This window comes from Culicoides brevitarsis, chromosome 2, assembly GCF_036172545.1.
Source record: "Culicoides brevitarsis isolate CSIRO-B50_1 chromosome 2, AGI_CSIRO_Cbre_v1, whole genome shotgun sequence".
NCBI classification, from domain to species: domain Eukaryota; kingdom Metazoa; phylum Arthropoda; class Insecta; order Diptera; family Ceratopogonidae; genus Culicoides; species Culicoides brevitarsis.
In genome coordinates, this window is record NC_087086.1 from 20,677,399 (window position 1) to 20,690,193 (window position 12,795).

General features: G+C 32.4%; 1 protein-coding gene across 1 annotated transcript in view; it reads left to right on the plus strand.

Annotated features, from left to right (window-relative positions):
• LOC134832701 (uncharacterized) overlaps positions 1-12,795 on the plus strand; it is a 74,173-nt gene that overhangs the window by 20,288 nt on the left and 41,090 nt on the right. The window contains exons 3-4 of the mRNA XM_063846817.1: positions 5,574-5,755; positions 6,393-7,428. Of these exons, the coding sequence (XP_063702887.1) occupies positions 5,574-5,755; positions 6,393-7,428 (1,218 nt within the window). The remainder of the gene's footprint in view (positions 1-5,573; positions 5,756-6,392; positions 7,429-12,795) is intronic.

The window sequence follows — 12,795 nt, forward strand, 5'->3', positions numbered from 1 at the left end:
GTGTTTGTCACATACACACACACACACTAATTTCCATCCACATCATGTCTTGGAAGAATAAAAGGTGAATGTCTCACGTAGATCGATCGTTGTCGCGTACCGAGCTTGCTCCCCTCAACCGCTTCTCGACAATATATCATCCGGAACTTTTTTAATAAAATAATGAGCACGTTACAAAATACCAGGCGCAAAGTGAGTGCTAATCCCATGCATATTTTCGTTAATGATAAATAACATTTAGCCTACTTTTGAGCTGATTTTCGTAGAAAAAAAAGAGAGAGCGGAGGAAATTAAATCCAAAAAATTTTGCATATCAAAAAACTTTTAAATAAAATATTACAACAAAAGAAACCTTTTGACGACGACTTCAAGTTGAACGGCGGGCGCTTATAGTCATACTTTATCATGCAAATTTTATTATGTAAATTTTTGTAAAAAAAAATATTTTTTGTTCTGCAGAAGAGATGATGCGAACGATGTAATGTATAGTAGGAATCGCCGTGTAAGATGATCTCGAAAATATTTTCAATTTAATTGGATTGTTTAAAAGAGTTTGACTCGAAAAGATTTTCGAGTGCGAGTTTGATGTCATCACTTTTTCCGTGCTGCGCTCAAAAACGAAGCGTTTGAAGAAAGGGATTAATTTTGGGGTTGTCTTTGAAGAATGATGCTGTCACCCGTATCATCACTCAGTACAACTCCTCTCGACTTAATGTCTAACAATTTATTATAACGCAGTTTACTGAAATATCTAATGATATGGCGAACAGATACGGAGGATACACACACGACGTCATAAATTTTGCACATGTCTATGTATTAAATATAGGAAAAAAGTTGCTGTCACATCCAGACTGTGTTGTTTTAATGGAGACACACATAAATACATGCATATATAAAGCGATATCTAACACACAAACAAATAGTAATAATAACTGTATAACTTGCGCATTTCAATTCCATGACAAACACATTGACCTCATTTTCATCACAGGAAAAAGGATGTCATGAAAATTTTAACAATTCAGATTAACTCAATTTAAAATGCACAGAAACGACTTTCATATTGTTTTTCTCTCTCTACCACTCGGTAGATTTTTTGAAAAGTTGACTTGATGGTTTTGCGTTTATTTAAATACACAGCATCATTCCCGTTCATCATTTTCATTTAATTTTTATGATGTTTTGTGTCTGAATATTTGTGCTAAATGGCGTGTGTGTGTGAGGAAGGCGTAACTATTTTAAAATTAGTTGATGGGAGTTTGTGTATTAGAATGGGATTACTCTTCCTGTAATATTTATGACTGAAGCCAGGAATGTTGATGCTGTTGTTAAAGTGAATTTTTCATTTACTCTTTTCACTCAAGTAGAGCGAAAGAGTTTCTCAGAGTTATTCCCCTATACAAACATTGTCAACACCTTTTAAAAGGTTTGCTCGGTTGTGCGTAACACTTTCTTTCCTCATGTAAATTAATGACATGCCTTAGATTATGATTGCCATCTTCTAGAAAAATATTAATAATACGACAACTGTGAATAATTGGTGTATCGCAAGTTGCAATATTTAATTTCAGGTTAAAACCTGGGCCTGATAAGGTCCAGTTGATATTGGCATAATTTACGAACGATCATTAGAGTACCTACAGTCGACTAGTTTGGAAGCAAATAAAAATCAAGATTCTATTAAAAATTAAATTTACTGCGTCTAAAGTTTATTATTATTCAAGGAGCAGTGACAAAAATGGCATCTCTTGCGGGGTTCTAAGAGAAGACAGAATGGACGGAGAAAACCGAAACGCCGACAAGGATTACGAAGCCATGGCTGTCGATTAGGACGACGCGTAGGAAGGTCTGCCAAATACCACAACGATACGAAGAAGTGATGGAAAATTCAGCAGTGTTCTGGTGAGCCGTGGCTGTGAAAAAATATGTTTGAGGTGTGCCGTGATTTCCTCTGGCGGAAAAATCGAGGTGTACCGATACCCCCGGCGATAGGAAATCCAATTTTTAGTTTATATATGGATGACTTGGTTGGGCGCAGGCCAATGTCAACTGAGGCTGAGAAGGTTATTTAATTTCTCTTATTTTTCGTAAAACATATAAAAACTTACAAATCCAAAAGAAAATGCATTTCTTACACTACTAGAAAACCAAAACAGGAGCGTTGCATATATTTCGTAAAATTCGTAAAATAAATGTAAATTAAAACCTCAAGAAAGTAAAATTATGAAATAGAAAATATTTCGATATTGCGAGACACTAATTTTTCACAGTCAAGTATGTACATGTTTATTTTACCTCAGAATCCCAGAACTTTCCTTTAATCATTAATTAGTGATAATACGGAATGAGGCAAAAGTAATTTCGAAACGGACATAAAACTGCTATTTAGATTATGTTTACGAGAATAAATATAGTTTCACGATTTTCGTTCCTCATGACCTCGTTCGTTTAAGCCTCAAATATCTCATTAAAAAATCTAATCCGATCTAATTACTTCATCATCATTGAACGCCTATCTAAAATAAATTTTAAAAAAAATATATCGGTGTGCTGATTTTTCTCCTTGAAATTCGTATGTAATGTAGCCATGGCCTAAATGAACAAGGTTACGATCTCATCCTACCTTTTCTGGCGTTGCACCTTTTGAGTGGATTTTTGAAGCACATCGAAAAACTTACATAAGCTTATGTGGCAACAAACATGCAGAATGGATGATGATGAAGTGATGTATTGTTAGAACAATGTATTTCCTCTTCATTCTGATACTTGCACATATAAAAATATAAGTAGTTTGTTACACAATCTACATGACTACTTGTTTGTTTGTTAGGTACCTATTTGTGTATCGAAACTATGTTACCTTCCTTCATCATCGCTAGTCGTCGTCGTCGTCGCAGTTGGTACTGTTGTTGTTGTTATTATTCTTGCTGCTATAATAATAATAGATTACGTGCAACGTATAATATTAAAATTCAATCTTAATCGATTTTTCTTCTTTTTTGCTTCGACGGATGGTACGAAGTTATTTACATGCCATCGTCACTCAAATTCGCTCCTTCTTCTATCGTTCCTTTTTAACAATTATTTTCACACACACTCACACTCACACATACCTAATAATGTTTTATTTCCACCCGCGTTTTACGAAACTTGTACTTTTGGCGTTTATCGAAGTATAAAAGAAGACTTTTATTATATATTATTATTTTTAGCAATCATTATTCCTTTTTACTTCTACATACTGCTTCGCGCAAGTTGTAATTTATTGAAAATGCTACCATTGTATTGGACTCTACAATAAAAAATAACGATGATGAATAATGTGCGCCTTCCTAGTACAATTGCAAAGAAAGAAATATTTATTTTTAGATTTGTACTTTCTTACACATAAAACTTTTCTTACATGACTTTAAGTTTTGTACTAGCAAAATAAAAAAATATATATAAATCAAATAAACGTGCACAAAAAATGTAAAAAAAAAGTTTGACAGTCATACAAAGTAGGAAGAGGAAAAAATAATACAACAAAAAATTCAATTTTATTTAAAAGTTTCCTTTCCGATTGTCATTGAATTAAAATTACAATAGACAAGAAATTGATTATTGTCATTATTTTGTTGTTTTGTGTGTCAAGCAAGTTGTTGTCGTTGTCGACCATTTTCTGAGGCTATTTTCATGTGAAGCAATTCCAATTCAATCAGTGTAATCGATAGTTTCCTTTGAAAAGGAAAAAAAAAACTTTTTCTGAGCAACTTTCTTTTTGTGTGTAATTTAAAACCATTTCGTGCTCATTCACTTTTCCCACATAATCATAATTCAAATTTAATACACAATAAATTTCACAACAATGACTAAATTCAATCTGTTAAATGCAATTACATCGTTTGTTACACACACACAGAGTCGCACATTTAAAACGTCTCGGTTAATACTTATGCAAATAAACATGCAGTCGGGAAATTTCATTTTATTATTTCTCAAGCAGCACGATGTGCATCATAAAAATATTATCATTACTTACTTGCAAAATTGATAACACACGGAGCGAGCTTCTTCTTGTACAAGTCGCTTGCAAAAGTTTGAAAAACTTGTTCTCTTTGTCGCTCTCTTCTGCAAATTTTCCGTACCTGACCTTTTTCCAGCTACTAAGTTGTTGTTATTTCTACGTACTCCTACATGAAAATTCAATTTTCCGGTTTCTCTCTCGTTTTGCTCTCTCTCTCTCTCTATCTGTGAACTGAAAGCCGTGTGCATGCCTTGATAGAGATTTCAAAAAAATGTACAATATTCATAGAGCCTTTGATGAATTCCATACGAAATACAAGGTGGCATGTGTATTAACATATGTGACGACATTGATCTTGAAGTTCCCTTAAGAAAATTTTCATTCATTCATTTATCACTTTTTTCATGTTCATTGCGCGCGATATTGTGCGGTTTGCGATACAAGTGGCTCAACAAGCAATCTCGTGGTTATTAATTGATGTTGGTGTTACTGTATGCGGGATATTTGTTGTTATTAAGTGATGTGAGGTCGGCAGGTAGGCGTCAGGGGAATTAGAACGTGTCTGCTGTAGCGTGACCTCCGGAAATCCTTATTTGATTGTTTTGTATGAGAATTTTATGGTAATACTTATGTAACTTTTTTCTCTGTTTGATGCCTTTTTTTGAAGTCCATAAAAAAAATTTTAAAACATCTCAAGGGAAATAATGAAAAATGTTAGAGATTTATTTTTAAGTATTCATTTTCATAGTCTAGCAACATTTATTTTGATGATAAAGCTCCCATGAAAAAAAAATCACTATATAATGAACTGCATTATTTTTCTCATAAAAGATTCATTAAAAATTTGGGACAAAAACTCAAAATGGGCATTGGGTCAAAAATTTATAACGTGTTAAAAGGTTAAAGGTTCTAACAAGGATAAAAATACAAAATGTCGGCGGATATTTTAATTTTTACTGTGTTAGATTTTTAAATTATGCACTGGGTCAAATACGAAATGTGTATTGGGGCAACATTAAAAAATCTAAAATATGCTCTGGGTTGAGCATTTTTAATGTGTACTGGGTTTCAAACTTAAAATGTGCACTAGGTTCACTAAATGAAATATAAATTGTGGCTCGAAAAAAAAAATAAAATTAAACTCTAGTTGAAACTCCCTGCAATAATCGCACGATTCTATGCTCATTGCATCACCTTTATTAAAATTTCATTCTCTAAAAGTATTGTTTGGAGTGCCTTAACCATGTTTGTACAGGCTCCAAAAAATAACTTACACCTTAACCTATATTATGTTGTCGCTCTCCACACACCACAGCGCCTTGTTAGAAACACACAAACACTAAAAAAACACGAAACGATGCAAGTTTATTTTCATGCTCAATTCAAATTAAAGTTCGCGTATGACGCCGTACTGCTAATATAAACACACCGCAAATACCAATGGCACGTGGCGTCATATGCTGAGACACCAGTAAATTCTCTCCAAAAAAGTACCAAACAATAATTTTTCTCGTTTTCTCTCCCTCTCTCTCGCCGTGTTCTTTGCTGTACGCGCCAACAGCAGTCAGGAAAATTCCGAGTTTCTACAATTGAATCAAAATCAGCTGCACCAGTCATCAGTGAACGTTGGCTACAGTAACATAGTTTATAGCGGCAATAGCGGCAGTACTTCTTCACATCATTATAATAATGGTCAAAGGGGTAGCAGCAGTAGTCAACAAGCAACTGGCGGAACATTAACTGCTGGTGAGTCCTCATTTCTAGTGCAAATTTAAAAATTAGAATTAAAAAAATTGACATCTAAAAATCATCAGAAAATAATTTTTAAAAATTTATTTAAATTATTTATTAATAAATTTTTAAAAATTGCTTTGAAGAAATTGAACAAATAATTCTTTGAACCAGTGACACCTGTTTTAAGTAAACTTGAAAAAAATTCAATCGTAAATTTGATTGATTTTGTAGACGAAACATTCAAGACAATAAAAAATAAAGATAAGAATTTAAAAAAAACAGCAGATAATAATGAGTGAAAAGAAATTATAAAAAGGTCAAATTTTAAATTTGGGTCAGTTTGGTCGTGCAAATATTAATTTCAGAACAATAAATCATTAATTACAAATCTTTGTTTCGTCAAAAGAAAAAAAAAATAACAAGATGCCGTCGTTAAATAATTAATTTAAAAGTCATTCTGTTTTTATTGCCATTTTGTGTTATTATTTGTTTCCTTTCAAAGGACAATTTCGAGAAAATTTTCTTGAATAAATAAGAAAATGACAAAGTTTTGGGTCACGAACTATTTTCTGATGATGTCAATTTTTGTTTTGTCAAGTGACGACTTTTTAAAGTTTTTTCCTTTTTCTTTTTTGTGAAAATAATCTAGATAAAAAGATCAAAAGTGGTCTCGAAATAAATACCTACCACGCTTCAGATAGTTTAATTGACAGTAAAGGTCTCAAAAGCTACCAAAAGTCGTCATCAGCGAACAATTGCAGTAGTAGTAGCCCGCATACCCACAAAACAAGTGTCTTTAGTACACCGAATAACGTCAAGAATGCAGCAACTCTGTCGACCCAGCATCTGCATTTGAGCGATCAGACGGACAGAGGCGGAGGCGGCGAGCAATTTATGCTGAATGAGTCGAATAATGGTGGAAAGCAGCAACAACAACGCGGTTCTCACCAATCAAGCAACAAATCAAGTAACAAATCAAACATACATAATCCCATCAATCAGCAATTGATTGCGACAAGTTCGTGTCAGGGCTCGTATCATTCGTTGCCGGCGGGCGGAAGTAGTGGCACGCCATTGCACGATCCCACGGTCTACTACTTGCAGCATTCCCAGCACTCGTCGAGCGGTGGCGGCGGAAATGGTAGTAACAATTCGCCCTCATCCACAATTAGTCATCAAGCGGCAGCAACGCATACACAGGCTTATCGACACAGTCATCCGGGCGAGTCAATTGCCCTGGTTAGTCGGAGCGGTAGTGTCAGAGCTAGAGTGAATAGTGATTCAAAGTGTATTGCAAACCAACCAAATACTAGCAAAAATAAAGATAAATGTGCTACGCAACAGCAACAGCAGCAACAAACAAGTGCAACAGCAAATAACCGTAATAATAATTCAAAAAGCAATAATAACAATTATAATAATAGTAGCAATCGTCCTAGTGCAAGTGCAAGTGCAAGTGAATCAAATAATCCACTAAGACATATTATTAGACAAAACAGTAAAAATATTGAATTTAATCGACAATTAAGTGCACCAACTGAAAACCAAAATAGCTACAATTCAGTGTACAATTTGCATCACGGAGGCATCCTAAATAACAGCGCACATTATTATCATAGTGGCTCACCAAACACAAATAGTCTCAATCGGACAAAAAAGAAACGCAGCTTCAAACTTAACGGCAGGTAAGTCTCTTCAATCCTTTTTTTTTGTTTTTTTGGATTTTCACCAGACGTCTCCATTTTTGACAATATTAAAATTTATTGGTGTCAAAAACAATGAGGGTCTAATAATAAAGAACAAGAATCTTTTGTCATTAGAAAAATTTTTTGTCATTAGAAAAAATGCCACAATTAAAAAAATAACATGAGAAAATAATATGAAAAAACAAGACAATTAGGAAAGTTAAAAAAAATATCTAAAAATTCTAGTTGGAGCCAAAAATAATTTTTGGTTTAAAATTTTCTTTTAAAAAGAAATTTCTGTTAATCAAAGATCTTTTTCTGTTTCTTTGAGGAAGTAAATTAGGAAAAAAATTTGTCTTATGGTAAAAATATCAAAGCATTCTCAGAAGTTTTTGAAAAATGTTCTACTTTCGGTTAGGCTCATCACATATTAACTGATATTGCACTTAATTTACGTATCATAAGACATTTCTCTTGAAATCATTTACATTACCACATTTAATTTCCAACATTCTTGATATTTCATTGAATATTTTGACACCTTTGTACTAAGCTGATCCTTTTTCGTTATATGAAGTTTTGTTTTGGTCTAATTTTCAATTGTCGGTCCTGGTCGCAGACATGGAAGAAGTTCATTTTTTCCCGGGAACCAAATTTATTTCCCAAAATTATATTTACCCCAATATGGTGAAAAAAACCTAAATTAAGTCAATATTATACATTTTTTAACTACTCCCACAAATTTTAATTTTCAAATTATAAAATTTCCCTATTTTTCTCTTAAAAATTCAATATTTTTTTTATTATTTTTGGAAATTTCCCGGAAACGAGGTTAGCAGGTTCCCGCACTTTTTCCAGGACCGCCTGGTCGTCATGTTCCAACTTTACGAAGTTGTCCAACTTCTCTTTTAACCACAATAGAATCATAGGGATCCGCGGTCATATTTAGTTCTTTCACATACTCCTCGTGGTTTCCTTGTGGACAATTCCTAGTACAAAAAATACTCTAGTGGTTTTTAACGAAATCTTCCAAATTGCTTCCGTAACTGCGAGACAAAGTTAAATTGAACAATTTGTATTGAAATGTTAACAAATTTATATCAGATTATTTCATCAATCCAATTTGTAGAGATTTGCATCACTCACTCTTTTGTGTGACAAGACAACAAAAGACACGAATCAAATCCGTTTCATCTCAAACACTTTCGTTCACTCATGTGCGAAGATGTCTCGAAATCTTGTTTCCTTTTTTTCCTCTCTCTTTCTCTTGTCTGTTGGCAGAGACAAGATTTGTGCCAAAAATGAAACAAACGAGTGATGTTTGACTCAAATGAGTTTCCGATACATCTTTTATTTCCATTCTATTTCCATGACGGAACACAAATGAATATAGATCGGAAGTAAACAGAGAAAATACGGTAAAAAAACAGACACATATCAGACAAATAAAGAAACAAAAACAACAACAACCCAGAGAAAACATGAAACAGAGGCATTAAAGAATCTAATTTGATGTGTGATTGGCTTCTCTTCTCTTTTTTTGCGTCTTGTCATTGTTTACATAACTTACTTAAACTGTGTTAGTAAGTAGTAGAGTAACAATTGTTTGTTATTATTTTCTTTTTTTGGAGAAATAAATTGAATGTGAGAGAAGATCTTTTACGTCTATGAATAGAGTAAAGGTCTTTAGAGTCGGATAAATGAAAAGGCAAAAAGGGTTTATTAAGGGGATTTGTTGGGGATTCAATTTGATTATAAATGTCTCTCCTTTACAGAAAACGAACAAAGATAGGTTAAGGCCACTAAATGAGATAAGACCGAGGCATTAAAGAGCACCGCAAACTACAAAAATATATGTGAACTACTTTTCTTGTCGCTCAGGCATGTAAGCATGTAACAATGAAAGCACTTAGTATTTTCAATCTATTCAAGGACACATAAAAACTAGATTTTTTTTTTTAAATTTACTCTTCAAATATCTCTCAACAACTGCCGAATCACTTAAACTTGAATGCAAGTCAACATTTTTCATTTTCTTTACCTTTAGACGTTTATTATGTTTGCACAGTGACACAGAGTGATGGCAGAGAAGCCAAAAGGCAAGTCAAGTGAGAAAAATGTATTTGTTAAAGCACTCAACATCAAGCAATGTTTTGCTTTTCGAAAATGTTCTTTCAGCGCAAAATGCGAGGGAAAAGGTTTAAATGTTAATGTTTGTGCGTTTGACGTGAGCTTATGAATATTTCACGTGTGTTTTTATTTTTTTTTTCGCGAAAAAGAAAACTAGACGAGTCTTTAAAAAATTCAGGTACGAATAAAATGTTTCTTGAGAAAAAAATAATAAATCTTGAAAAAATAAAAAAAATTATTGTTGAAATCTTGTTCCGGAGAAATTTTAAAAAATTAATAATACAATTAAAAGAAATTAATATATTAAATAATATTTTATTAAATTACGCTTTGTAAAAATTTTAAAATTAAAAAAATTAAAATATAAAAAAAATAAAATAAATTAACAAATATTAAAAATAAATTTTTAAACGTAAGATTAAAAAATAATTATAAAATTCAGAATTTTCTATTCTTTCATTAAAAAAAAAATTGAAATCTCTTTTTTCCGCTGTCTTATTTTGCGAATTTCAACCACGAGACAAAAATATAATCTTTGCAGCTCCGTAACTATATTGAATATAATAAAATAGATCTCTATAAAAATACATAAATAATAACTTTCCACTATCATCGGTGAACTTTTAATAACCTCATCACCACTAACACTAAAGTAAATAACAATTTCAAGTCACTTGTCGGCAATATTAACTCGTTTCTTGCCTCCTTTCAATCAATAACATCGTTGTCGACATCTTCCATCGTCGTCACTTATTCACATCCAACGACCTGACGACATTGTGTATGAAGAGCAATGCAAAGAAAAACGGATGAGAATTTTTTCTTATTATTATATATACGTTATCATAACAATTACTATTTATGTTTATCCACCGATTAAACTTTGAGAAATGAGAAGAGGAAATACAATTTTATTATATTTAATATTACGAGGTGATATTATCAGCTGGTGATACTTTAAATCCGATATGACACTACGTGCGAAAGATTGAATCTATTCGCACGTAAAGCGTTGCAAATCAGCATGGAATACAAAAGTTCTCATTTTTGGCAATTATTCAACTACTTTTTTTTTGTTTTGTTTTGAGCTAGACACACAAAGTGAAAATCTTGTTGGAATGCAAACAATAAATAATAAATTTTATTTTGGAATGAGAATCATGTAAAATGCATGAAATGGAAAAATATTAATTGTTTAGTTAAGTTGTCTTTGAACGCGTTTTTAAACTGTGAAAAGCCGTGTGGGAGAAAAAGTAGTTCAGCTGTCAGAAAAGTGTTACACGTTAAATTCCAAAAAATACCGAGTAAACATTTGGTGCAAGGCGACGTGCCCAGCATCATCTGCGTATTATTATTTTTATTTTTCAAAAAATAAAATATAATTTTAGTTAAAGTTTCAGTTTTGATGAATATTGCAAATTAATATACACTTTGCCAGACATTTTCTATCTCTTAGTATTTCCCATGATTGTTGTTATCGCGAACAACAAAACGTAATAATAATAGAAGGATTTTCTCGACTATCGATGTAATACTAGAATAAATATATAAGAAATCACCCATATGGGAGCAGTTAAAAACAATTGTTCTTTTTATCAGACTGTTTGTGTTTGTTTGTTTTTTTTTCTTTGGGAAATGATGTCATAAGCAGTCGCATGTGCATTAATATTTAATATAAGAAGATTTTTTTGTATCGATTCAACCTGTGATTGACCCTGAAAGTTCCTTCAATTTTGCAAATCGTTTACTTTTTTGTATGAAAATGTTTTTTGCTACTTTAATTTATTTATTTACCGCATTTCAAAATTTATCTGAAAAAAATCTTTTATTATCTGGTGACTTTGTTCGTCTGTCTGTACCGATTTGCTTTATTGCCATTTGCTAATTCAAACTTTTCATATTGAAAAATGATTTAGCAGGAGGCAAATTTAATACATTCTGCTTTAAGTAATTTGTGGATTTTTTTTAATTTGTAGAAAACTTCAGGAAAACTCGGAAAATTCGTGAAAAATTTTTTTTTTTTTTAAATAAAATAAATTAAATTTTAAAATGTTCATAGTAGTACTGAAAGCAACGTGAACAGTCAAAATTCGTAGAAAATAAAAAAAAATTCCACGGAAAATGGAAGTAAATTCGTAGAAAAATTAAAAAAAAGTTCGTGGAAAATTTTAAAAAATATAGCTGAGCTAATCGAGGCAACAAATGCTTTTAATTCACGTTTTGTTTTTGAGTCAAAGATCACTGAAGTGACATGTGAATGAATGTGTGGTCTTTCATTCACGTTCGCGTGCAATTGTAACATAAACATTTGAAATTTTTGAATATCACGATTTTGTATAAACAACAAAATTCGCGATGAACATTAGAAAACGTAAAACTCGACGGCACATTTATTCCAACCGGAACAACAGTGGAAAGGACAGACGTCCACTTTGTAACGCATAAAATACTTGAAAAGCGGTCGTCAATTTGTGTTAACTCATGTTTATTTCAACATTGAATTAAATGAAAAAATGCCGAAAAACGTACCTAATGAATCGTTTAAACTTTTTTTTGCGAAGCATGATGAGAATCTTCATGAAATGAAAGTCAATAAATGTAAGTAATTCATACAAGTGATCCAAGTGAATAATTGAAGGCAAAATTTTGACATAAATAAAACATTTTTTGACGTACAAACAATCAAAAACCCATCTTACGAAACCTTTACAGTCTCCGCATCCTTTTATTTGCCTTATGGGAGATCCTTTAGTTTTATTTTTGGAAAGAAATCAGACAAAACGTTCTCTCCGTTATCTACCTCAATGCACACGCGTGCCTTTGTCATGACACACTTTGAGTCGATTTGTACGTTATCTCCCCCAAGACTTGAGTAATATTTTATTAAACGAAGGATACAAGCTCAAAAATTGACATCAACACAGTATTATTGTGGAAATATTGGCACGCTGGCAAGGCAAAGGTAGCAAAATTCCATAAGTAACGAGAAAAGTACTTCCTCATGTACATACCTACAACACAAGACGTCATCATTCAAGCACGAAACTCGGCACATCGATAGTTTTACGCACACGTTGAATATTGATCGAGGCAATATAGCATGGCAAACAAAACTGAAAACTCAAATTTCACGATATTTATGTTTGTTAAATTTTCGAAACTGGATGTTGTTCTTGCTCGTCATCGGTCGGTCGGTATGGTGCGAGATGCCACGGCGAAAGGAGTGAGTGAGGCAGG